Source organism: Orbicella franksi, chromosome 10 (genome assembly GCF_964199315.1).
Source record: "Orbicella franksi chromosome 10, jaOrbFran1.1, whole genome shotgun sequence".
NCBI classification, from domain to species: Eukaryota; Metazoa; Cnidaria; class Anthozoa; order Scleractinia; family Merulinidae; genus Orbicella; species Orbicella franksi.
In genome coordinates this window covers 13,768,258-13,795,491 of record NC_138154.1, presented here as the reverse complement: position 1 = coordinate 13,795,491, position 27,234 = coordinate 13,768,258, and the positions used below count along the sequence as shown (strand labels likewise).

Genomic DNA, 27,234 nt, shown 5'->3' with positions numbered 1-27,234 from the left:
AACACGCTTACTTGGTGGATGGCTTTTTACTGAATACTCTCACGGCTGTTTTAAGCTTGTAATCTTACATCACTTCTTTGCCATAGATTACGCTCGAAACGGCTTTCTCTTTTAATGCCAAACAAAATATTTCTGTCCACAGACGTAAGGTTAATTTTTTTTAATTCATTCATATCCCACGCGTCGGATTAATATTTTGCTAAGCGTGCTATCTCTAACTCAAGGCAAAATAGAGGGTAGAAAGGCTAACTGACATATCTTTTACGATTTTTTCCGTTCTCATTTATTACAATTATTTATGTTTACGGGATCAAGTGGTCTGACAAGCTTCATGTTCCAAGAGGTCCTCTCATCTTCCCGCCAAGGTCGGCAAGATGAGAGACCCTGGGAACGAGTCATGCGAGGCGCCTCCTGCCTCTCATTCAGGACATTGCGTGACCGCCACCCACATAACAGGACATTGGCAGTGACAACCATCCAAATGGGGACTTGCCCAGGACTTCAGTCGTTTGGTGAAATTCCCAGACAGCTTATAGATACATTTGCCTCATTTCCAAGGCCGTTGAAGTGTATTCACACGGTCACCTTTCAATTGCACATACACATGGATGTTATTGAACTTTTTTTTCAAGTTTGTCATCAACCTTGTTCCCAGGACCTCTCATCTTCCCGAAGATGAGACCCTGGGAACAAGATGGTTTATCGTAAAATCGGTTTTCGTACTCGTCCCCGCAGAAAATGATGCTAAGCTCTAGTCTAGTGACTAGGTAGGCAGGTGACCTTTATTAAAACACTATTGCCCCGTCAACTATACAACACAAAGAAAGAAAGGTGATTTGTAACTATATATATCATCTATAACTTCATCTATAAATGTATGTGTAGATATTTAAGCAATAGATCACAAGTTTTTATGGCTTATAGGCTGATAAACCACGCGGAATGTTGGAAGAACACGAGAAGAACTCTTCCAACATCCCAAGTGGTTTATCATGCCTCTAAACCATAAAAACTTGTGGGCTATTGCTTTTATATAATAATTCAGAAGACACGCGAAATTTCCATGAGTTTACTGGCACGATAGGCCATAGTTGATTGACCAATCAGAGCGCGTGAATTCATTTAATTATTATTTAAATACATATATCTACCTACAAATATTAATAATTACTACTAGTAACACTAAGACACTTTGTCTAATTACTTGTTAAACTAAAAGCTTCCCTTTTAAAATTCAGTTTTTGGAATTAGTAATCAGTCTTGATCTTCCCAAGTCGTAGTCACTTGGTCGGCTGACAACTATTGTCCTGGGGTGGATACAGAATTTTAGAGAAAGGGCCTCAAGATAGGGAGGCAGTCCCCTGTAGGGGGGGGGGGGGGGGTTCCAGGGTGATCCTGTCCCAGAAAATGTTAAAAACTGAGGTCCTCGGAAATGGAATTTCTGGCATTCTGAGTCCAAGTCAGCATGTTATGTTTCTTTTCTCAATTTGGTTGGTTTGAGCAAAACGGAACCCCACCCCCCCCCCCCCCCTTAACACCCTAGATCCACTCTAGTCATCAACTTGAATAAAGAGGACACAATAACGAATGTCGTATCGTACGTTAGCTCTTTCTCAGGGCAAATACATAGGGAATATATTTGTTTACAAACGTTGTTTTCGTCTTTTAAATGTCCAACAAGTTAAACAAAAGAACCTTTTGTTTCACCAGGCACTAGCTCTCTGGTTGGAGCATTAATAACAGTACTGACGTCACTGATATCTTCACTACAAAAAAAAACGTAAATAAAAAAATAAAAAAATAAAAAAATTACTCCGTCTTTTTTTTTTTCAGTTTATCAACACTCCCTTGGTACCTTAAAGAAACTGCCATGAGAGTCCTTGAAGAAACAGGCCCTTTGCACGATCCGGTCACATGGTACGGAGTTAACTATGCTGGGACTCAAGTTACACAGTGGGACTTTCAAAACAAAGGATAGTCGGGCTGGGCTGGTACGAGTTACTCTGTTTTGGAAGTCCCACTGTGTAACTTGCATCCCAGCATAAATAATTCTGTACCATGTGACCGGATTGTGCAAAGAAACTTAAAATGTCACGACACAACTCCTTTAAAACGGAATGAAAACAATGTGAGCACTAATTACAAAGGAAATTTGTTACCCCTAGTGGAAACCATGTGCTCACAAGGCGAGCAGAACTCACCTACAGTCTATCCACTTAGACACTCTCATAACCATTATACAACCATACTACACTAAAATTCTAATATTTACCAAATAGTAGATGGCGTTCCATGTTCTCTGAAAAAAAATGCACGCTTGAGGTCAAGAAAAACTGCTAGAGGACGCACAACAGGAAGGCAAGTGAGTTCAGCAGTTTTTCTAGTCCTCAAAAGTACATTATTTTCTTACAAAACAAAGAAATGTCATCTGAAAAGCGAAAATATATACATCTGACAAGGGGAATGATGCGCTTGCGCTGGCAACACAACATCCTGGACATACGTGTTCTATTATTTCCGACCGTGCATCTCTAAAAAAATAATGCTTGCTCAGCTCCAATACAAGCTAAATAGCAGCTATAGTCTAAACTACTTTACTATTAATACTATTGTATTATACTTAGAAGTACAATTTTGTCATCTTCTCCTTTGACTGAAAAACAAAATTGAAAGAAAGAAATTTATACTAGACAATCAATACAGTTAGGAAACTTCTGCAGGTGCAAAAAAAAGTTGCCTTAAAGAAATAAACCAAAAAATCAGGCTTGAACGGGATATGACCTAAACTTGCAAGTATCCATGTGGGTGTAACCCAAGTAAAAATCCCAGGGGCATTTTATCAGGGGTGATTTGTGTTGGGGGCATTTAGACCCAAATGCACTGTGGCAACTTTATATGGAACATTAAGGTTTGGGATGCCAAGCTCTAAATCAATTTGCTTTCTCCAAAAGTGTTGAAAACTATGTTCTATCTCAGCAAAATCAAACGTAAGTTTCCACAACTCTTCTCACTCTCTCCTTCAGTAATCAGTCCTGCTACCCCCATGTTTTTTTTTTTATGTTCACTCAAACCAGATCGAGGCTAACTCGATAACCTTGCGGTTCTATTAGCCTCCATGCACAAACTTTAGACCATTGTCACCTTAAATTGCTATATATGTATCTTTTTTCCTCTTTTATGCTATTATTTTAATTCCAAAACTGTAAGTACAAAATAAAGTGAAGTTCAAGTTGAAGTTGAAGTGGTGGCTAGACACGTTATGGAGGTGTAGGATCTTAATTAGAAACGGACTTAGCCTTTTTCGGGGAAAATTTTATACTACTGTAGTTACGCAATGCTTTTGAGTGGTACACCACGGGATATCCCACAAGTCACTTGTATTTTCTCAGTATACACGTGAACTTTTAGGCATGTGTGAAAACCAAGAAAATAGAAGTGATATTCCATGAGAGAGAATTGCATGAACTATTTTATACCATGCCATAGAAAATACAGTGGCCAACATAATCAAAGCAACATACATGCGGCGCATGATGGGAAGGTTGGATGTAATATCGTCAAAATTAATATACGGCTTTCCTAGGCCTGTGATTGGCAGTATTTTCTATGGCATGATATATTAAAAGTGGTCATATTAACAGGGTTCACTCCGTTTTCATAGTGTTTTCCCATGTGTGTACCTTGGAACAGTATATTAAGAGAATGCAAAATGAGCAAGGTTCACCTTTTGTCCCACTTTTTTGTGAGGTCTTACATCAAGTGCATCGCCATAGCCTCAACTACTTCAAAGCAGTTTTGACGAAGCTCTTCAGACTCTGCCAGAGCTTTCTCTCGATTAGATACAACCACCTCAATCTGAGCAGTGGTCTTCAAGCACACAGTGATCACATGAGGAAGGCTGGGGAGGAAAAAAATTAAACCACACATAATATGAAAAACATATTTTAGAAACAATTTAGGGCAGTGTTGAAATTTACCCAACCCAAAAGCTCAAAGTGAAAAGCATTAACCTACCCTTGAACTCTTTTCACATCTCCTTTTGTTTGGTTTCACATAAAATCGTTTGTGAGGGACCACGTCCCTTCAGTGAACAGTTTCGCAAATTATACAAAAAGTTTCGAAGTCAAAATTAAAATCATTATATTTGGAACCTCTTGTAAGGGACCACCCCTCGTAAGCAACCACAACCACTTTTAAAACTAAGGTTTGAAATTTTCTTTTATTTTTAACCTCTCGTAAGTGACCACTTGACAGATAATAGAGCAGATATTGGATAATAAGGTATTGGAACATTATCGCATTCCTGGGTATTACATTAGAGATGAGTACCGCATTTTTCTGAAAATGGACTTTCACATCAATTAAGGTTACCGTATACCTCCAGGGGTGTCTCACGTCCAAGCGATGTAGCGCGTTCGGTTTAAGCTGTAGATACCTAAACCCCAAAACAAATTAAAGCTTATAGAGCTGGCTATCAAACCATACCAAAAATTTTGAAATAAAATGAAGTACCGATTTTTTCACGGCCACTAAATGCGAGCGTCCTAATCACCTTTTGGAAGCTACAAGTCAAAGCGAATTTTGTTTTTTGCCAATTTATTTTTTTCCCCAGTTTCAGGACAAAAAGCGCTAAAAAAGCGTGTCTGCGTTTTGCCACATTCAATTGCAGTAAAAAGTTACCGAACATTTTCAAAATAGGACTTAAAAAATGTGAAGTGATCGTACAAAAATTGCTCTCGGAGAAAAAATATTTCGAAATAAACAATTCGCAGACACGTTTTTGTTTTTTATATGTTAATCTAGCTACAGTCCAAATTTGAGGGCAATCAAACAAATCCCCTTTGAGTTGTAACTCTTTAAAGTGTCTGCTTCAAGCGAAAAAATTTATTCGAGAAAACAGCGCTAAGAAAAATCTCTTGCTTTGCAAACAAACTCCGCCCACAAACGCCTTCAACTGGGTTCTCAGATCACTGAGCCAATCAGCGCTTGGAAAATTTACTACCATTAACTCGCGGTGAAATTTACGCGTGAATCTCGAAAAAACCCTTGAGTTTCGCAATGCGCTCAAGGCGGAGAGATAATTTTTCTGTAGCTCGGTTTTTCTTGAAGCTGGTCTGGCAAAATGGGGAAGACCAAAAAGGATACGAACGCTAGAGTGACTGGGCGACGAGAACAAACTGAACAAAAGAAAGCGCGGCGGAGCAAATGTGCATGGATAATATTCCAATGGATCTCAATGAGTTGGGCGATTCATCGGTATCGGACTCAACAAAAGAGTCAATGTACACGTCGCTGTTATAGCTGTCGAGTTCCCGAACCTTTACAGAATCTTTCTCTACTCTTGACTCGATCTTTTTGCCTGCTTGATACGATAGCTATAGCTTCATCCGCGAGGCCAACTTTCGCTTCTTCACTCACTGATGTGTTTTCATTCGTTCTTCGCTTTTTCGAACTGGTAAACAGAGTTTTCCGTGGTCCATGTTTACTTATAACTTAATAGAATTACATCTAATACGAAAAATGCTTGGATCTGAGTAGCCAGCCAATTCGTGGTATCCATATATTCCCGCGAAAGTAGTCTCGGTTGATATTGTACACGTTATAGGGCTGTCAATCAAGAAGGAACTTTTACTTCCGGCCGTAACGTAAAACCTCCATTTCTCCGCCAATATTGAGTTTTTTTCAATTTTGTTTTCAGAAATTAGAGATTACTCTTCGACCATTACTTTGAACCAAAAATCCAAATTTGAAGAAAATTGCCGATCTGAAGGTATACTGTAACCTTAAACATTTAAAACATCGGGTAAGTTTCTTTAGTTATCATGTGCTAATGAGGCAAAATGTTGATCCATTATGGTCTAAGCTCTCGTAAGGGGAAGAAACAGTTAATTAAAAAATACAACTGAAAAAAGAAGATTAAAATTCCCAAGGCAGGATTGGCATGCCAATTGCAATTTTTGTGCACAGCCACAAATACAATCAAAAGAAAACACTAAGTGAAAATACCGGTACAAGAAGGAATGACTGAAAAGCAAAAGGGAGAAAGTATGATCATGAAAGCCTGCTATGAACCATACATATAGCATAGGATTGTCTCAAAAGACGGCACAATAACGTTAGTCTTAGTATTGCGCATACCTCATAAGATGAGTGGCAGCTGTGATGGAAAGCTTGCCCTGTTTGTCGCAGTACTTGTTGTAGAAGTCCTGTTCCTCTTGGCTTTTCGGTGGTGGTCGCTGCAAAATATCTTTGTTCTTGGCGACTTTGGTGACCCAAAATGAATTGAGTGCTTGGAGGGCTTGTGATTCATCATTACTGACTTCATCTGCAAAACACATCATTGAAGGATGGAATGTAACTTCCCTACGAACTACATTTGTCAACTAAAATCTATGTCAGTGTATCCTAAGTGAAGTAAATGAAGGAACAAGGTGCTGTGGGGTGCAATTCGAAACAAATTTGGGGTAGCAAATGTTCAATTTTTTTCTCTGTAGATAGAGCAGACAGGGGGCAGAGTCAAAATTAGAGTACACAGCACAGCTACTAGACAACTTACAATATTTTGCCAGGAACTGGTGATTACAAAGAAAGCCTGCTAAGCCCTGAGTAGTGGTAAAGGTGCCAATAAACACCATGTACATGCATATAACACTTAATATAAAATGTCTTCTAGCTGTACAGAATACTGACCTCCTAAGAAGTCAAACAGGTACATGCTCTTTTGGGGTTTGCCTGCAAGCAGAGAACACAAACAATGTCAATACTGTAGACAGCATCATTTAACAATTGGTTCAAGCTTCACGCACAGGGAAAGTCTGGAGAGCATGAAATAAGCATAAAAGTTCCTTAATTAGGTGCAGCCAAGAGAAACTCTTACAAGCTTATTTTGAGTGCGTTCCAAACTTCACACATGCATCACAACTCGATGACTTAGTACACTTGAGCATGAATCACTGAAATGTTTCAAAATAGTCAGTTGCAAATGGAAATAAATTCCCCAATCCTCTCTGCCACATACATGCAAATGCATGAAAACACTTTATTGTTACTATAAGAATTAACTTCACCTTTCTTGGAAGTATTTGAGATGTTCATCTTATTCTCAATTGAGGTCACAAGTTGTGTATCTAAACAATTAAGAAACATGAAGTATACATTAGGAAAGTTTATAATAAAATTAAAGTACAGAACTCTAGTTAAAGAACAGAAAAATGAGTTCAACTTGGCCACTGGGGTTGGAAACAAAATGAAGACTCCAGAATGTGTCAAAACTGGCCAGCTGATGTGAACTTGAATGGTTTATTTCAGCACTTAAGCAGCATCAATAGTATGCCTGCATATTTTAATGTTTTGGTTTCAAAGAGAAAAGGAGAAATTAACAGGAAAAAAAAGGCCTGACGTCGTGTCGAACTCGACTCACGACAAATGATACACATTCTCGGCCAGCACAGTGCCTTATTCGCTTGTGCTAACGAAGCAACCAAGGCTTTATTTTATGAATACAACACTTCCATTGTATCAGCTCAAAAAACAAGCAGCTAATGCGACACTTCGTTGATTTCTTTGTCCAGCAAAACAAAAGGTTTCTTTTGTTTCGCGTTCAACAAAAAGATGCCGCTGGGAAAAGTGCTTTTTATGCATACATTATTTCTCGAAAATGAAGAGCAACCCAGCGAAAAAAACTACAGAGCAATATTTCTCAGGTAAAACGAAGCCCACATGCCAAAATTCAGCTATTTTTGAGTACTTCCTTGCCCACGGCCTTTCAATTATTATTTGGCCCATTGGTCATCACAATATTAAATGGAATATATTAAAAATATGTTTACTCTGTTTTTTTTTTTTATTGCACCCTATCAGAAAGCTTGATTGAAGCACAAGAAAGATCACCCTGATATCGTAAGGCATACCTGTCTTTTCTGTTTTTGAAATGTTGTCATCTTGCTCCTCCTGTTCCTTTGAGCAAGAAGATTTGATGTCCAGCTGTGGATCACAGAATGATCAAACAAAGTTACAACTGCACTCTAACAATCAACAATGCTTTTATTATAAATACTCTGAAATGGCACCTACATGTACTTGTATTTTGATTTTTACCACTTTTGCAGGGTCATTACCAAAAAATAGTTGACTTGTAGTACAGGATGTCTATCATTGGTACTGATCTAAGTGCAAGCATCACTTTTTTGTTGAATAAGTCATCATTATGCCTCTTTCAACAGTTGTAGATCTTTTGATGTAAATGCCTGGCCTTTGATTCTTCACCAAACAAATGCTTGACAGCAAGCATTCATGTACATCATGTGCTGATGTACATTCATGTAGATTTGAGCTCTATGTTTTATCATAACTTTGTGACGGAACACTTTTTCTACAGGCGGGGGGGGGAACCTGCTCATGTTTTTTCTTCTTTTTTAAATTCTATTTCGTGCAAACCCAAGCAAGGAACGCCTTAGCCCCAATGTCACTGTCACAACATCCTCACCTTATTTAGGGTGCAATCTGCAATGTTCACATACCTTTGTATCCTGTTTATTTTTTACTGAGTTGCAGTCGCTCTCAGAACTTTCATCTACAATAATCTTTTCATCATTTTCTGAAGTAGGGGGGCTGGTCCTCTCTTTCAGCTTTTTTCCTGGTTGGGTATCTTTTTTATTGAGCCAAGAACAGGAACTCTTTGATTCGTCCTCTTCATTACCACTGCTGCTGTCATTAGCATCCTTCTGCTCACAAACACGACAAGGATACAAAAGACAACAAACAACACAGTGGATGGTATAACCTACAGACAGCATCCATGGCAACTCTCCAGATTAACAGAGAGTCTCCCAAATTCAGACCAAATCTTGCGGTCTCCCGCACTGAACTAGACAGGGTTGCACCATGTAATCATGAAAGGCTATTAATAGTAAGTGTCCATTGTTCTTTCAAGACAAGAGAGATGTTAGGATCTGTTGTGTTACATTTAACTATGATTGTGCATTCTAGTTTACCTAAATTGTAGACAATGCTGCCAAGGGGAAGGAGGATGTAAAACAACACTTACTATTATGATAACCTCATGGCTATGGTTGTATAACAAGTGTTGATGAAGAGCAGGGTTGTTCAAAGACAGAATTGTGCAGGACTGCCGCTGTGACTTCCAAAATGTAGAGTGAAGTTGTGTAGATAAAAACAATTATATACCGTAGGTACCTTAGATCATTTTTGAAGCTGTTCCTACGAAAATCTGTGATTGTCTTTGTTAATAATAACAACTTCAACAGACCATAAATGACACTTGATCAGTCACTGAGGGGGAACTATTTTAATAAAACTATAAAACAGGTGCCTGGTTAAAAATCAAAATTTTGCTGCTGTGGCAATTTACACAGCTTGGAAAAACTCACTCTAAACCAGTCATCAATGATGAAAGTGACAACCACAATTCCTTGCATTTTACAAGAAAAGTGCCTTGCTTTTATTTATTAATTTTTTGCCTATTAGATTTGCTGCCTTAATTGTTCATTTGCTTCAGGCTCACTCACTGCAGCAGCATTATAATAAACAGTAATAACCCAGCAAAGGCTTCTAAGAGTGTCACGCTCCTGACCATTACTGCTTTTAAAGATTTGCTTTAAAGCTTTAAATATCAAAAAGGCAGCTTACCTGTGGACTGTGTTTCCTCTTTACTAATTGGGTTCCTTTCCGCATGGCTCCAAGAAACTGATGGAATAATGGTACAAAAAAGATTTACAAATTGTATTAATATGAAGTGAGTTATACTTTATTTATTCACTATACAAAAATTACAGTCAAATCTACCCCCGAAAGACACTTCCTGTAGACAGAAACCACCTGCAAGTGACACTTCACCATGTGCAAACATGTATATGCAAATACAAACAGCACAATAACACAGGAAAATGCAATTGTAGTGAGCACATCAGGCAAAGTCCTTAACACTCCGAACAGGAAGAAATTTTGAAATCCACTAGCCTGGTGGGCCAGTAAATTTCAAGTTTCCCTAGCTTGCCAGCTTACATTTCAATGTTACTTGCCAATATGGCAGCCTATATGGCAATCAGAAGATGAACACAAACAAAACATGCTTGGATTTGCAATTAATCCATGCTTTCAACTCAATGCTTTGCTCATCTTGCAGTCTTCTTTTCTGTCTTGAAATTACATGTATCACTTGTCAAAGCTGATGTTTTCAATTAGCCCACTGGACCAACGAACTTCGATTTTCACTTGCCCAAGAACAAATAAAATTTACTTGCCACTGGCAATCGGATTGGGTATTTCCTTCAATGCTTAGCAGAAACCTTTTTCAAGTTCTTAGGGTGTCTCCATGTACTTTAGGAGTCCAATTGCACCTCTGAACTATGCTCCTTTTTTCTAGTAGCAGAAAAATTGTTTTTTGTAATATTCAGTTCCGGTTTCACACTGTTCACGTTCTGGTCACGTGATGCGTCCGTATGGTGTGATGCGTCCGTATAAGTTATTTGCATGCTTGTGTGTATTTGCATATTCTTCTAGTTCTTCGAGTCTGCATAACATGATGTTCTAAAACGTATCTCTTGCCTGGTTTATTGGTTCATTGCTATGACATGGTGTCAGGAGTAAAAGTAAATTAAAGTGAACCAAAGCAAATGAAATTAAACCGAACCGAAACTTCTCATCATGGCCACCGCTGCGGGATTCAAAACCCTGGAGATGAATTGGGACGCCACCGACTTGCGGGATGAATTAGCTAAGTTCAAGCAATACTATATTACCATGACCAGCACACCACTGCTTCAGCCAGCCTGGTTCCAGGACAGCAAGTGACCATTCAAAATCCAAAGACACTGGAATGGAAGCCAGCTGTAGTGCTGGATAAAGCTGGAGGACTCCCTCGGTCTTATGTAGTCTCCACGCCAAGTGGAAAAGAGCTGCACCGCAATCGATCCCAGCTATTAAAGTGTTTTATTTATTTATTTAATATGGCAGGTCCCTCAAGCTTACCCAAGCAGGTCAAATTTGACCTTAAGAGCAATCAAGTACACAGTTCCTCTCCTGGAATTAATTTTCCTATTAACATACCGGGCCAGTCTAACCCTAGGAACAGTGCAGGTCCAGTACCACCAGCCACTCAACCAATCAGTCCAAACCCAGGAGCTGCTCAATCTGCCAGTCCAACCCCAGGAGTAGCTCAGTCAGTCACCTCAGCCCCAAATACAGGAAGTCAGTATGTGACACGCAGTGGAAGGGTGGTCAAGGCACCTTCCAGGATGGACATTTAAGTTAAATTTATTTAGTTGCATTAAGAGAACACTGTGTCAAGGGTTTAACCCTGTAGAACTGTGCTGAACGGTTATCATTTTTTCTGTTATTTTTGTTGCTGAGCAACCGGCTTACTCCATTCCTCAGTTATTGTTGTGAATGTTAACTTAAGGCTCAGAGTAGGTTTGTTTTTTTTCTCATTTTTGGAAAAAAGGGGATGTAATATTCAGTTCTGGTTTCACACCGTTTGCAGTTCCAGTCACATGATCGAAGGTGTGATGCATTCGTATAAGTTATTCACATGCTTGTGTGTATTTGCATATTCTTCTAGTTCTTCGAGTCTGCATAACATGATGTTCTAAAACATCTCTTGCCTGGTTCATTGGTTCATTGCTACGACATTTTTCATGTCACCTTTTTGTTCAACCTAACTCCCCTTCACATGATTTACCAAGAATACAAAAATACCATTAATACAGAGTCACAATGTATCAAAAATGATTGTAGACTATGGTTATAGTCTTGTAATTATCTAGACCGAAGAGGGACTCTGAAGACATCTGGGGACTGGCGCTATTTTTCAATCTCAAAGAATTGCCTACTGGTGTAACACAAAGAATCCCTTTCTTTGCTTGGGCCAATCAGAATTGTCAATATATATGGACAACATATTGATCAATCCAAGCGATGTTTATTTTGACAGCAAAATGTAGCTTCTTTTGTGGAATTCGAAATAAATGTCCCTCATACATAAGTTTGTAGTGAAAACGCCTGCTGTTTAAATGCAAAAGATACAGCAAGAAAATACCCCTTCCACATGGCTGATAGGCTGAAGATGCATCTGTGATCAATCACCTTCAATGTCAATTTGGAAGTCCATGGAAGTACACAAATAAAATTAACTTGCCCCTGGCAATCGGATTGGCTATTTCCTTTAATGCTTAGCAGAAACCTTTTTCAAGTTGTTAGGGTGTCTGCATGTACTGTAGGAGTTCAATTGCCCTTCTGAACTACCCTCCTTTTTTCTAGTAGCAGAAAAATTGTTTTTCATGTCACCTTTTTGTTCAGCTCAACTCCCCTTCACACATGATTTACCAAGAATACAAAAATACCATCAATACAGAGTCACAATGTATCAAAAATGATTGTAGACTACGATTATAGTCTTGCAATTATCTAGACTGAAAAGGGACTCCGAACAATGGATTGTTCTTAAAATTTACATAACTTTAGAGTATACAACCATAAAATTAAATATACTACCACTGACAACTTCAAATATGTGAGCCAATTAGGCATTTAGCAGAGTAACCAATTTATAACAAATTTTTGTTGCCTTACAATTCAAGAAACAAAGATGTTCAAAGATACATGTAGAAAATGGCTCAATCAGTACCTTGATTTTTACTCTTTTTTCATATATTTATAATGTAGGTTGTCAGGCTTTCTAATATTACACAACAAAGTGATTTCGCACAATTGACCTGAAATCGCATCTGATTGCACAATTCATGAAAAATCACATAATTCCCAAATAAACAATTTTAACAAAATGAACCATTAGTTAACGCTTTATCTGGAGAAATGCTGCATTTAAACATCGTTTCAAGATGATCTGCGTTTAGGAAAGCTTAGATATTCGCCATGTATGAATGTTCTTGGATGTCCAGGTACGTCCAGATAGCACTAGTTTTCAATCTCACAGAATTGCCTATTCATTTGGTGCAATGCAAGAAATCCCTTTCTTTGCTTGGGCCAATCAGAACCGCCAGTATATATCAACAACATTTACTGTGATCCAAGCAATGTTTATTCCGATGGTAAGATGTACCTTCATTCGTGGAGTTCAAAATAAACGTCCCTCACACATAAGTTTGCAGTGAAAATGCCTGCTGTTCATCCGACTGAAAAGACTAAATCACAACTTCTGCCAAATTCTAACTGCAACAGATGGAGCAAGAAAATTACCCTTCCACGTAGATGAAAGGCAGAAGATGAAACGTTGTGATCAATCATCATCAGAACTCCGTGGTGCACAAGCACCTCAAATCTTTTCTTTTTTATTGCAGTTTATACATAGATGTTTAATTTTTGTTCCTTTATGTTCAATTTGTCATTGGAGCAGCCCCAAAAAGTTTTTCTTCTTTTCCTCAGTGCTCGAAATTAGCAGTCCTCCGGTCATCCGAGACAACTAAAAAATGGTCCAGACAACCATTTTTCTGTAAAATTAAAGGCCTGGTTGTCTGAGGAAAATAACACCAGACAACCCAGGAGATATTGAAGTATTTGCTGTTGATGATGATGCCTTTTATTACTCCGTCTTGGAGCATAGGCCACAGATAAAACGCCTCCAAAGTATTTGCTGTTACTGTGATGTTAAGGCCAACCGAATAAAAAAATTAAGGTATATAAAAGATTGGTGTTTCATTCGCTGATGGACGCCAAAAACCACCATGTTTTCAAACCAAGGACTCCCCAAAAATACTATGCCGTGCAGGTAATCATCTCTTTTCTGAGGCATAGTGGGAAAGTACTCCGCAAGTTGTCAAATCTACATTTACAAGTAAGAAAATTTGGGGCTTTCGAAGAGTAGCTATAGCCAGCTACGACGAAAATCATCAGTGCTCAATATAGGATTGTGAACTGGGCTATCATTTAGAGTACTCAAATATCATATCTTTCAAAACCAGTGGACTTTATTTTGTTTGCCATTCCCCGCTGAATGTTTGACGGCCGGTCGACTTGATGTAACCTGTAAGCTTTTCATTGAAACCACAGGCTTTTTGCTGTTGTTACTGTATATCTCTTCCATGAATATGCAACTGTTGCACTTTCTGTTCCAATGAAGTTCTCTTGCTAAGCGCTAAGTTGTTTACGTGAAAGTGTGAACATCGGATGATCATACTGCTGGAATGATGTTTCAAGGAAGCCATTTCATGCCACTTCGCGTCATTTACGTCAAATAACTACCTCTAAGTAAGCAGCAAATTATACAATATTTTAAGGGCAACCATGCAGTCATCTGGGCAACAAGAGCCGGGGGCTAGGTTGTCCTGCATTTGGAATACGGACAACTTGGATATTTTTCCAATTTCAAGCACTGAAATAGGTGTAATTAAATTGTAATAAATATATGGCTCATCGGCCATCACGATGATTCATCTCATGTCTCGTATAAAATACTGAAGATGGATTATCCGTCTGGAATGAACTTGGACAAAGGGCAGTAGTTCATCTGTATGCAAACACGGCAAACAGACGGATCATTCATCCAACGATAGCTCATCTGTCAAGACAAACTACAATGGATAGTTCGTCTGAACAGAGGATCTGTCTGTTTGCCCCTACTTATACGCAGACCTTTACTTAGTTTATCTTTACAGACAAATTATCCTGGATAATTCATCTGGACAGATACATCTGTTTGCCCCTATTTATACACAGACAAATATAATCACACGAACTACCCTTTAATTTCTTTGTCTAAGTTCGTTCCAGATGGATGGCCCTTCAGTATAAATCAAGCCAGTCACACAAAACTCTTCCCCAGAAGTAGAACCACGACAAACAACAAACGACGACGAACAATTGGTGTTGTCAAAACATGATCAAGGAATAAAACTGAGTAGGGATGAACATTCAAACAAGCAGTTTCTGCCGTGGCTGATAACAAATCATGCAAGGCTTAACCAGTTAGGTCATGTTTTTTTTTGCATCAAGTTCAGGTCAGACTTCAATATTTTGACTATTACAGATAAACAAAATTAATATGTACTGAACCAAACATCATAACAACGAGAGCAAATATTATTGATAATTACCATGGAAAGCAGAATCGAAGGATCTATTATATTGAGTGACTAACTGATTCTGAATTAAGCTTACTTTAAAGGCTGGTTTTCACTAGAGCATAAGCACAAGCACAAGCATAAGCATAAGCATAAGCACAAGTGAAAACAGCCATGACATAAACATAAGCATAAGCAGAAACATAAGAACGAACCCACTTACTTGTCTTGTGCAGTTTTCACTAGTAATGCACTCAACATAAGCATAAGCATAAGCACAAGAAAAACGAACAGTTCCGTTTTTCTTGTGCTTATGCTTATGTTTATGTCGAGCGTGTTACTGGTGAAAACTGCTCAAGACAAATAAGTGGGTTTGTTCTTCTTATGTTTCTGCTTATGCTTATGTTTATGTCGCGCCTGTTTTCACTTGTGCTTATGCTTATGCTTGTGCTTATGCTTATGTTCTAGTGAAAACCAGCCTTAAGAAAAATTTAACAGTACAATTCTTGGAAGTAGCCCGGTTTTTTTTTTTTTCGGCTCTTGTTTCTCGACCCGTAAAACAAGAGCCCGGTTTTTTTTTTTTTCGGCTCTTGTTTCTCGACCCGTAAAACAAGAGCCGAAAAAATTGGTTGCTCTCGCAGGCCAGCCGCCTGCTTGGTAGCCGTCAAAACAAGTTGTTGCCTCCTGTTTCTTATGCATTAAGAGTGGCGATGTAATGTTTAATACAGTCATTCCAAAGCGTACTCCTTTGATGTACTAAGTAAATACCAGGATCAAAGTCGGCAGCTACAACCCTTCCCGAAAATAACTTAAATCTTACACTACTTAGTTAACCTACATGGTACAAAATGCTGCCGAAGGGAAAGAGGATGTAAGGAGTCAATGCAAAGCAGGGTTGTTCCCACACAGAACTCCTGATCGTCGGTAACAGTAACAAACAGGTTTATATTGGCCTCTCGGATTACAGCATTCAGCAGCACTAACATTTCATTGCTTTCTTTCCGTGACAAAACTCACGTGCTTACGTACAGCCGTCAAAACGAGTTGTTGCCTCCTGTTTCTTGTGCATTTAGAGTGGCGATGTAATGTTTAATACCGTCATTCCAAAACGTACTCCTTTCATGTACTAGGGGATACTAACCAGGATCAAAGTTGACAGCTACAGCCCTTCCCGAAAATAACTTAAAGCTGTAAGCTTACTTGCAGATGCACATGCACAAGAAAAGATTCCTTCTTCTTAAACTTAGTCAAGCATAATGACCAATTTATTTCCCCCATTTCTGCTTTCGAAGTAGAGCACAGCTTAAAAGCAAAAATTAATTTGCAAAAAATGATCAAAAGCGGCAAAGACGGAGGTTACGTGAATATCTGACCAGCCAAACACTGTATGCGAAAACTTATGCAAGTAAAGTATTTCAACTCACGTGAATTGTCTTCGAGGACTGTTATCGCCCAGCGTATGACAACTTATTGATCATGGCTGATCTGAAGACAACAAATCCACAACGTACAGAACTCTTTGCTTGTGAATGAGGGAACCAGACGCAAATTTCAACGTAAATCGCGGCGCCACGGAGAAAGAAAACAGCCAAATTGTGCACGCGACCGAACAACACGGATATCTCGTCCCGAGGCTAATGACGTCGCTAAGAAAATAACAAACCGTGATTGGCTGTAAACAGTCTTGCGCATTTGATCCGTGACCTTTGTCGGTATCTGCCTTGTAATAATAAGCAAAAAAACCCGAAGAGATTCAGTTTTTATGAAGCTACAAAAATTAATATCAGTTCTGAATATTGAAAGGGCATACCACGAAACAGTGCCAAAGAATTTGAAGACGATGAATGGTCATGTATGAAAAACGTTTTTGTGCGAAGCGTGTTTACTCAAGCGTGTAAACTCAAAATTTTACAAACGATGTGTGGGCTCAATTAGCACTTTTGTCACACAGAAATTTTACAGTTTCTGAAAGCTAATATATCCTTCAGTGTTAACCTAAAAAGCTAAGGATTTCACCTATTATTTTAAGTTTCACGTTTCAACTGTTTGGAGTCAATTCGGAATTAGCACGACTTCAATTATGATCAAATTCCTCAAATTCTCGATACCGAATATTTTACGTATTCGTACACAACAGGTCTTTCCTAGAAATCTTGGCAAATTTCAATCTATTACGAACATTAGAACTCGTGTTTTTGAACCTTTATTTCCGAGAATTTACGGCCGCCACTAATTTTCCTTGTTCCAAGTCTTGGTTGAGAATTGGAGAAAATCGTCATTTTCTCAAAAATACCACACGGGTTGAAATTATAATAACAAGTAGTACAGCAATTCGCATAAAGAATAATAAAAACTTTGGATCATATATTCGTGCAGTTTTCCACATTAATTGTTATTGTAATTTCAACCCGTGCGGTATTTTTGAGAAAATGGATCATTTTCTTAAATTCTCAACCAAGACTTGGCCGTAAATTATCGGAAATAAAGGTCCAAAAGCCGCGAGTTCTAATGCTCGTAATAGATTGAAATTTGTCAAGATATCTAGGCAAGACCTATTGTGTGCGAAAATGTAAAAAAATGGATATCGAGAAATTCATCATAGTGGCACTTTAAGAAGCAAAGCCAGCAACGATCGCCCCATTTAGCTACGTTTTAAGAAGAAGAAGCATGAATTAAAAGCATTAATAAACAAATAAATGAGTTATATGATTAATATCATGGGTGACACATTATTCCTTAATGGCCCGAAATTTCAGCGTTAGTTGATAATTTCACATACGAAATTACAAAATTGCTATGGGAACGTTTCCTAAACCCACGATTGTAAGCGTCTTTTATCAAAGACGAAAGAAATTATTAGAATTTTGACAAAACGCAAGTGAAATTATTTTCTAATTTTACGAGTGTAACCATTTGATCAACCATTCTATAAATGAGAGCCCCAAGTTTTTTTGGTGAATGTCCACTATTATGCGTTAACCCTCGATAAAGTAAAGCTTTGCTTATACTTACTGTTACCGAGAGGCTTTCGTTTACCCGGTTATAAAACTACTGAAACAGGGCTACTGAAACCGCCGAACCAAGTGAAACGAGACGAACACTGAAACAACCAAGACCCGTTATTATTATTGAGGGCTAAATATAAATAGTCTGAATGTATAATATTCAAGCTTAGGCTAACCGGAGTGCAAGCTGCCTTCGAATTGAAGAGACTTCGGCCGACCATTCCAGTAGTCCGAAAAGCAGCAAAGCGTTCAGCCAAGCCTCTGGACTCTGGGCAAGCCTGTTAACGGACGGCAGTTTCGTTTTGGTGGGGAGTGTTTTTTTTTTTTTTTCTTGTTTCCGCTATGGCTTCGCAGTTGTCGTTTCGGAGTGTCAATTCGAAAAATAAATTTGATTTATGTTCTGAGTTTTTACGACTTTGGTGCTGATGAAGAGAAAAGCTGCAGACAGCCATTGATGGGAAGGTTGAAATGTTAAGAGCTACAATAGGTTTTGAAGTCTGATCTTCCGTTGGTATTGTTTTTAGCCTCTAGCTATCCGGCAATGATTGCGGAAGCCGATATCCTAGTGGGCTTCCTTTCTCTCCAATCTATAAAAAACTGAACAAGCCAAAATTTCTCAAGAACCAGTCATAAAGTGTACGGCCCACCGTCCAGATCTTGATGAAATTTAGCAGGTTAGAAAACCCGAGAAAAACCGCGTCGGGGCAGGGGCCCGTTTCTCGAAAGCCCCGGAAACTTTCCGGGCCCGTAAAGCCATTTTTAGTTCATCTGTATCTAAAAACGGAGAAGTGTATACGCCTGAAACTTCTTGTATGAAGGGAACCTCTGTTCACATTAAGAATATGTGAACAAAACAGCTCTGTAATAGTAAGGGTAGAGACTTTGCTACGGCTTTCCGGGCCCGAAAAGTTTCCGGGACTTTCGAGAAACGGGCCCCAGGAACGAAAACCAAACAAGAAGCTGATCAGCAAACATATGACGACCTACTCCTCGGTGTTCTCATAGTATAAATAACAATGCTAAATCCTGGTTATCGAGTGATTTAGAAATTAAAACTAAAACTTTTCCAGTCGTTAACGTTGAGTTTTGCGATTGTTTTGAGTTATTTGGACGCTGTTTCAAGTCTTTTAGCCTGCAGTTTGAAACAGTTTTCAACATCAGCTTTGTACGTCACTGGACCTTTCCAAAGTGTCGTGACCGTACAAGCTCCTTTATTCTCCGACCACGAATAGCTGTCTTTGTACTGTTTTTCGCAGTTGCTTCAGTCATTGGAAGCTTCAGAAGCATTTTTCGTTTTCAGCCCAAATTGGTCCAAGGTTTTTGTTTTAACTTATGCCAAGATCATTCATTTATTAGACGAGTATTGTAGGTGTGGCCCATGCATTTGATTGCGCTTTATCTTAAGACCAGTCTCCGGCTTCATTTCAAACATGACACATTTACGAAACATAAATATACAGAAGCAAGTCGTGCTACTGAAGTTTTATTTGTCCGAAGATATGCTGCAGGATCTGCCGAGTACATCGTTAAAATATTCTCATCTTCTTTCTTTACAGATGTGACCAATGTCATACTGGTCCTTCCTCCGTCCGGTAGTGATTCAAGTAGTTCATGTAAAGATTGATCAGTGATTGACTGAAACAAATCCGATTAAAAATCTTGTGATTTAGCTTCTACAATCAGTTTAGTTACCAAACCGTTTGCAAAAGACAGGACTGAACAGAGTTTCTGTGCGCAGATGGAATCAAAATATTAATCGTGTTATACGTTCCATATTCGGATAGGTTTGCGATACGTTCGGAAACGAATGAGAAGATTTCGCCCTGTTTTGTTTGTAACAACTTAGAGCAGTAGGTTAACTGAAGGCAAGAAAACATGGTAAAGGGTATAGTTAATTGTATAAATCTGTAATTTTGTGCCCCTTGCATGCACTGCCAGATGACCTTCGAAGAAGGTAGGTAATTAAGTGGAAAATTACTGTACAGTCGTAATTTCCAGGCCTATCAATGTCTTGCAAACTAATTAATCGTCTTGTTCATTTGCATTCTAAAGTAATGACAGGTTTTAAGGCTTAAAATTAATAGGTTTGTGACTATAGAAAAATCGAAAGAACGTGTACGCGACGGAATACTTTTAATAAATGCGGTCTGACTTCACACGGATAAAGACGAGCGGGTTATAAACACGTGGTCTGACTGTACGTGGTCTAGACTGATCGAGTCTGGAAGAGGGGAACGCTCCCTTACCATAAATAATTCATTTTATGCCCCTAGCATTGTATGTACTACAGCGGATAGAAAAGAGAAAATTTTCCACAGTGTTTACTCACTTGAATATTGAACCGCCTTCGACAACAGCTACTGTCTGCACACAATTACTTGGCAATTTCGATGAATCGAGATTAGCCAGTTTAAGAAGCCCCCTCTATAAGTACTTATGTAACGTCAGTTTAAGGAATGTTACATAACGAAAAGGTGCTGAGGAAAAGCCCGCACGTGAAGGCACGCGTTTGTGAGAGTGGATGCACGTGAACTGCAGTGCATGTGTGTTTGGCAGTCTCGTGCCACCCCTCAAGGTATAGGACTCAGGAAATAACATAACTGTGCAAAACTATGTGCGTTGCCCTACCCACCCCACCCCTCTGTGAGGAAAACGACGAAGATGAAAAGCGATAACGTTGATTTAATTTTGGATGCATTTCCCTTGAATAGCATTTGTTTATTTTTGTTTCTTTACAACAATGTAAAAAATGCAATATAAATTCTTTTCCGCGTGGCATCAAATTATTATCGTGTAGATTGCTGTCGATACATATATTTCACAGGCCTGTTTGCCATATTCCGAACTGAAATTTAACAGTTATAAAATGATTGTTTTGATAGTTTCGGTTCCCCGAGACTCGCAATAAATGTTTCTATCGAGAAACTTGGTGAGGGGTCAAGGCAACAAAGTTCGCTTTGTTTGCTTTGAGTCACAGCCGCACAGTGGGTATAACCACAGGTAACCCAGGCTCCTTGAGTGTTTGACATTGCATAATAGCGTAACTATAAGAGTTTGTATCGGAATGTGACGATCGTGTGTTACAGTTCGAAATACGAAAAAGAAATTCAAGCTAGATCAACTGGAGGATGACAGCCTTAATTTCTCCCCAAAACCTCTGATCGATCGTCTCAACTTGATAACTGCTCCATGGAGAGGAAAACAATGAACTCCCCCCCTCCCGACCCACCCCTTATACGGGGTATGTAGGTATGTGAGCCTCAAAGGGTATGGTTTTTGAGCGATTTTGATTTGAAATAAGGTATAGATTTTGACCATCTTGGTCTGAAATAGGGTGTGTTTTTTCACATTGGCTTGACATTGGGTATTTTGTTTACAAGGAACTATTTTTTTCTCTGTATCAACATCGGCAAATCTGTAAATGAGAAACCAGAAACTGCAAGGGACCGCATACGATAAACGCTGCCAACGTAGGATCTACAAGAGATCTGATCAGCCAAAAAAACGTGTGAAGACAAACAATAGACTGCTGTCCACTGTTGCGATCCTACTTTATCGGTTCTTGTCATGTTGGTGTCTCGAAACGTTTTTCACGTAGTATTAGCCTTGCGGTCTGTTGCAAATCTGTAGCCCTTCCCAAATGTTTACGCAAATGGAAGCCATTTCTGGTTAGTAGAGTCGTGAACTAATTTTGAGGTCTGGAATCGAATATGGAAAATCACAGATTTTGGTCTGAAATAGGGTACAGGTTCCAAGGTTCGGGCCGCACCCTCACCAAAAACTTTGAGGAGTTATCCCCTCCCCCCAACCCCACCCCCGAAGTAAACTAAAACTCGACCACTGGAATCACTTTGAAACGACCCTGAAACGCCTCGGAAATACAATTAACCCACCACAGATGAGACGAGGTAAGTAGTTTTTATTTCTTTTTATTTCTTTTCCATGTTTCGAATCAGAAATATACGATCGTTACGTTCCCATATTTCCCTTATATTTATGCTGTTACGCAATGTTCAAGGCTCTCGAGGAGCTTGGGATGCCTGTGGTATAAAAGTTCCCAGATAAAACTTGTTCTAAGCATAGAGGGGAATCGGTTATGAAGCCCGGCAAACATCAAAGGAGAAACAAAGATGCTACGACTTGTGTTGGAAGGTCCACAATCGTGCATAATCTTTTGTTCTGCGCTCATGCATGAATTACGTAACCAGAACGTTTCTATTGTTAGTTCCTGATGCAGAAGTGAGCAAAAGTTGTGTCATGAATGATCAAGGCTACGAAAGTAAACAAAAACAACAAAGAACCTTGGCGAAAGCCATAACCGTGCCGGCAGCTGTTGTAGACCGATGTAATCGCCACTTTCTGATTGGCTACTGTTGCTCTCGCACGTGAGGTCACGTGGTTCTATTCTGTTCAAGGTCTTGTTTCGTTCGCTGGAAAGTTCCGATAAAGCAGTGCTAAAAACCAGAGCGAGTTTACGTAATCTGTTTCATCAAAAACAAACCGCTCACGTTAAATACAAATCACTCACATAAAAAACAAATCACTCACGTCAAAATAATCGCCAACATCCACGATAATCGCTAACATATCAAAAACAAAAAGTTCACACAGGGTGTTTGAGGTCGGAGGCCGGACATGTTTACTATTTCGTGTCCGGTATTTTGATGCCAAATAATTGACGGTTTTTTTCTTTACTTTACTTTTTTCTTTTTCAACTTATTCACAGAAGGATAAAAGAAAGAGTAATTAAATCCTTCAAAGCGGCTATATCGAGCTTGCGCTTTTCACATGTGATGGACTACTATCCCGTGGGGGAAGTAAAATATATTCGTATTTATTAAGTCGCTTAATGCTACCTTACTCCATGGACTCCTCCTGTTTGTATTAAGTAAAAGCAACCGATGGAGTTTATTCACGTAACTGTAATGTCTGAACACCAGACAGGTCCTCGATGCAGGCGGATTCCACACAAGAAAACACACACACGTTTTCAAGCCGCCATCTTCCTTCTATTGCACACCCCACAATGCCTTAGGGCTGGGATTGCACAGGCAACCCAGTTACAATCACTAAAGTAACTAAACACACAGTCTAGTTCTCATCTGCTTAGTAAGGGACTTGCTTTTTATATGAGCGATTTACTCTTGATGTGAGCGATTGATTTTGTTCAGTTCGGATTGTGAATTCATCAGCTTTTTTAATTGATTTCAAACAGAATAAAAGTAACTGAGGTTGTAAACTTTGTCTGCTTAATTTAATTGAATTCAGCAAAGTTAGAGCCAGCAAAGGCTGAATCAACACTGTCTGTGTCACTGCCCACCTCGCAAAGCCAACTGAATATCAGCTCTGGTTATTGCAACCTCCTGCGGGAAAAAAGGATGAGTAGCAAAACAAGCGCTCATATCTTTTTATTTTTAGTAACGGCTTTTTGTGACGCTAAACTTTTCTCCGGACAACGGACAATGAAAACTGAACTGGACAACTGCAAATGAACACAACTCTGAGCAAATTGTTGCAAACTGTTGCTAGTGGTTGCTGATTGTAACATTGCATCTAAACGAGGCTTTATCAAAAATAAGACGTGACAAGAGATTACGGGTGCTTACCGTTTACAAAAACCATCCGGGTGGAAATTTCAGGCATAAACATTAAACAATTAAATTGAACATTGCGGTAGAGGGAACCGCTATAAAGTATATCCACATCAGCTAGAGAGACTTAAAAGAGCAGAAAAATAACATCAACCCAAATCACAGCCCATATTTTCTGAAGCTTCCCAAACGGAATGGCGCGAACCATTTGATTTTCCAACTGGAATTTCCGGTTTTCCCATGTAAATGGTAAGTACCCTATGATTCGAGACGTGAACATTGGATACTAGATCTTTGCGTCTCATGCAGGACAGGGACGTAAGAACGTAACGGTACAGGACGCGACTTGTTTTCTCCGGTATAAATGGCCCTTGACGGCTACAATCTTGCACAATTTAAAGGAAAAATGAAGACCACCCCTCCCCCCCCCCCCCCCCATTTCAGTGATGGAAAAAATGGCGCGTTTTGGATTTATCACCAGCTCATTATTGATTCGGGGGGAGGGGTGGTTTCATTTCGTATTTTATTCTGACCAAGATTGTAGTTCTTACCACTTCGCAGGCGTTACTGCGTAACATGCGTGGCACGCACTTGAGTAATAATAGGGAGCGAGTTGTATGTAGTAGTGCGCGAGACGAGAAGACACGCGAGACGAGGGGACGCGCTAGACGAGAAGACACGATGGACGAGAAGACGAGCGTATCGCATCACTTTATATCGCGCCTGCTGCCTGAGCAAATTGTTGCGTAATTGTTTTTAACTAATCAGTCATTGTGTTCTTCAGACAACATCTTCAAAGAACTGTGTTTCTTTTCTCGACCTGTATTACTGTTGTCCTCCGAAACACTTGTTAAATAAGATGTGTCCATGCGTCGAAACTGCCTTTTGCTTGTGTTCACTGATTCATAGTTCTCCTTGGTAACCAGGGAGTTCTGAGCAGTTTGAGTTTGTTTCCTCAAGCTGGAAAATCGTTGCTGTGCCAGGACAGGGAATCCAGCAAACGAAAAAGCCTTTCTTTTCAATGGTAATTGATCGGTTTTCAAACGGCTCATTTCGTCTTCCGAACCGCCAAGAAGTTCGTCGGAAGGTTGGTAGATTTCAGGCGGAGGTTTGGCAGAAGCGCGGAACGTGTCCAGCTGCTGTTCCCTTTGTAAATTCAACAGTCTCGGCAAAGCATGTTTTGTCGCTGAATCTCCTGCGAACCGTTCAAAGTATATTTTGTTGTTAAATATTACAGTTATTCACCGGTGTATTACGGCTCGAGAGAGAGAGAGAGAGAGTAACCCTCCTAAAAGAGATATGCTATTATAATTCCTTTCTCTATAGAACCAGATCGTTACTTTTGTTATGCGGCTTCCTGATTTACTGAAAAAGCTGGTGTGAAAAAGCTTGACTGAACTTACCAGTGTTAACAGGCGACTTATTTGGTTTGTTCTTGTCGTGTGCTGTTTTGTCCTGGCGTGAAACAGGTCCTTTTATGTGAACAGTCAGTGTAAGCTGTTTAGCCACTTCCGGGAACTTTGCACTTAAAAAAAATTCCGATTAGCCAGGAGCCTGGAATACGTTCGTCCCGGCGCAAGTAACAGTGGCGGACAAACCCAGAAACTGATATTAATGATTGAAAACACAGGGAATAACTAGGGAAATAAAAAGTCTTATTCTATTCGAAATGTTTATTTTGCAATTCTGAAACTAGAATCGTGAAGAATAAAGGACGCGCAATTCGCTGAGGTTAGTGGGAGGCTCGCGCAATGGCCCCACGGTGAGCGCCCTAGACTTCGGATCGAGCAGTCTGGGCTCGAGCCCTGGCCGGGGACATTGTGTTGTGGTCTTGGGCAAGACACTTTACTCTAACAGTGCCTCTCTCCACCCAGGTGTATTAAATGGGCACTGGTGAATTGTTGGGGTAAGCTGACAAAATCCTGGGAAGTAAGCTGCGATGGACTAGCTTCCCATCCAAGGGAAGGGGGGATGGCAATACGAGAGACAAGTATGAGTCAATTGGTCTTAAAAGGCCTTGCTTTTCGCTGAAATTACGTTAACATGGCTTATTATATGGTCAGCTCCGTGAGCGGGCAAGATGAATCAAATTCTGCGCTGTAATTGGCTACCCAAGCGGGCAAGATGGAGCTATCTTGCCCGCTCGGGACTACCCGCCGTGTCCCGCGAGAAAAATTTGCCCGAAAGCCATATAATATATCCTTCACTAACCAAGCTTGTTCGTTCAAGATGGCTGGATATTGGCCTCGTTCTTTTTTTGCGAGTTCATGGATCTCGACTCCGTCTCGGTCCATAAACACACAAAAAAAGAACTTGGCCAATATCCAGCCATCTTGACCTCACACTTGGTCAATAACCCACATATATATGACCTTGTGACCTATGCAGTTACCAACCTAAAGTAAGGTGATAGCTTCCTCGTAGCACGCACTGTCCACGTGTGTCTCCATTCCTCGGCATTTTTAAACTCGTGATCGTCTCGTGCAGCAGTGCTAGCTTTACCACTGTCTCGGAGTAACACGGCGCACTCGAAATGTCCAAATCTTTCCGCTAATATCAGGGGCGTTTCACGGGCGTTATTTCTCTGATCGATATCTAAGCGATATTTCTTCATCTGTGCAATAACCATCCGTGTTATCAGGTAATTTCCAGAGGCAGCCGCGTGATGTAATGCTGTATTTCCCTCGTTATCTTTATCAAGCCACAATATTTCTCTCTCTTTTATCATTATCGCGACTAACTTGGTATGCTGTTTAATGCAAGCGTGACAGAACACTGAAATCCCGAACTCGTCTTTTTGATGGATTCCAGCTCCGTGACGGAGCAAAAGACGCCCCAGGGACACCCTCAAGTGTTCATTGCTAAGATCGCAGACGAGGTGCATTGGAGTACGCATGTGTGAATCAGGTCTGTTAACGTTGCAGCCCACATTTGTTAGAAGACGTACTTGTCGGGGATTACGGCGAATTATTGCCTGATGAAGGGTTGACATGACGACGCCAACTGTTTTCTTCCCTAGTGGTTGAACAAAAAGCATTTTATTTCGCTGCAGGAACAGAGCCTGTATAAGTTTAAACAGGTTTTTAATTTCCAGTTAGATAGAGGGTTACATTTATCTCCAATAAAGCTGTGGAAACTCTCCCTTATCTGCAAGCCAACTAACTTAAAGGTGTCCTAGCGTTTTAGATTTCCGTTCGCACACGACGAACTCTCAGTTTTGCCGTGGCCTCTCGGAGATCGATCATGAAGGTCGTGAACCGAATTTTCCCGAATCTTATGACAGTTTTTACGTTAAAAAACAACCACCACCACGACAACAACAATAGCAAAAAAAGTTACGTTCGAAATTTTTTCTCTGTTAGCATAGACGTTGATTTTGCGACAGTCGTCTGAGAAACGATTCAATTATATGTAGAGATAGATACGGAATAATTCTCTCATTGGTGATTCGGTTTAAAGATGGTACTCCTTGAAGTCAACAAATCCGGTCTAAATATATAACGCTGGAATAGATTTCGTTTTCATTTAAGACGTTAATTAGTGTGGCATTGTGTTTTAGTGTTATCGTTTTAGTCATAAACTTGATGCGTTGTGACATTAATG

At 39.7% G+C, this 27,234-nt stretch overlaps 1 protein-coding gene across 1 annotated transcript; it reads right to left on the bottom strand.

Annotated features, from left to right (window-relative positions):
• Nucleotides 1–755: 755 nt before the first annotated feature.
• LOC145499305 (uncharacterized) lies at nucleotides 756–16,722 on the bottom strand. Its single transcript, XM_081478808.1, has 9 exons — nucleotides 16,460–16,722; nucleotides 9,649–9,705; nucleotides 8,520–8,723; nucleotides 7,911–7,983; nucleotides 7,068–7,127; nucleotides 6,691–6,732; nucleotides 6,139–6,325; nucleotides 3,725–3,898; nucleotides 756–2,653 (listed from the first exon to the last, which is right to left on the bottom strand). Exons 2-8 carry the CDS (start codon nucleotides 9,691–9,693, stop codon nucleotides 3,751–3,753), a joined length of 759 nt encoding a protein of 252 aa, XP_081334934.1. The 5' UTR covers nucleotides 9,694–9,705; nucleotides 16,460–16,722; the 3' UTR covers nucleotides 756–2,653; nucleotides 3,725–3,750.
• Between the last annotated feature and the right edge of the window lie 10,512 nt (nucleotides 16,723–27,234).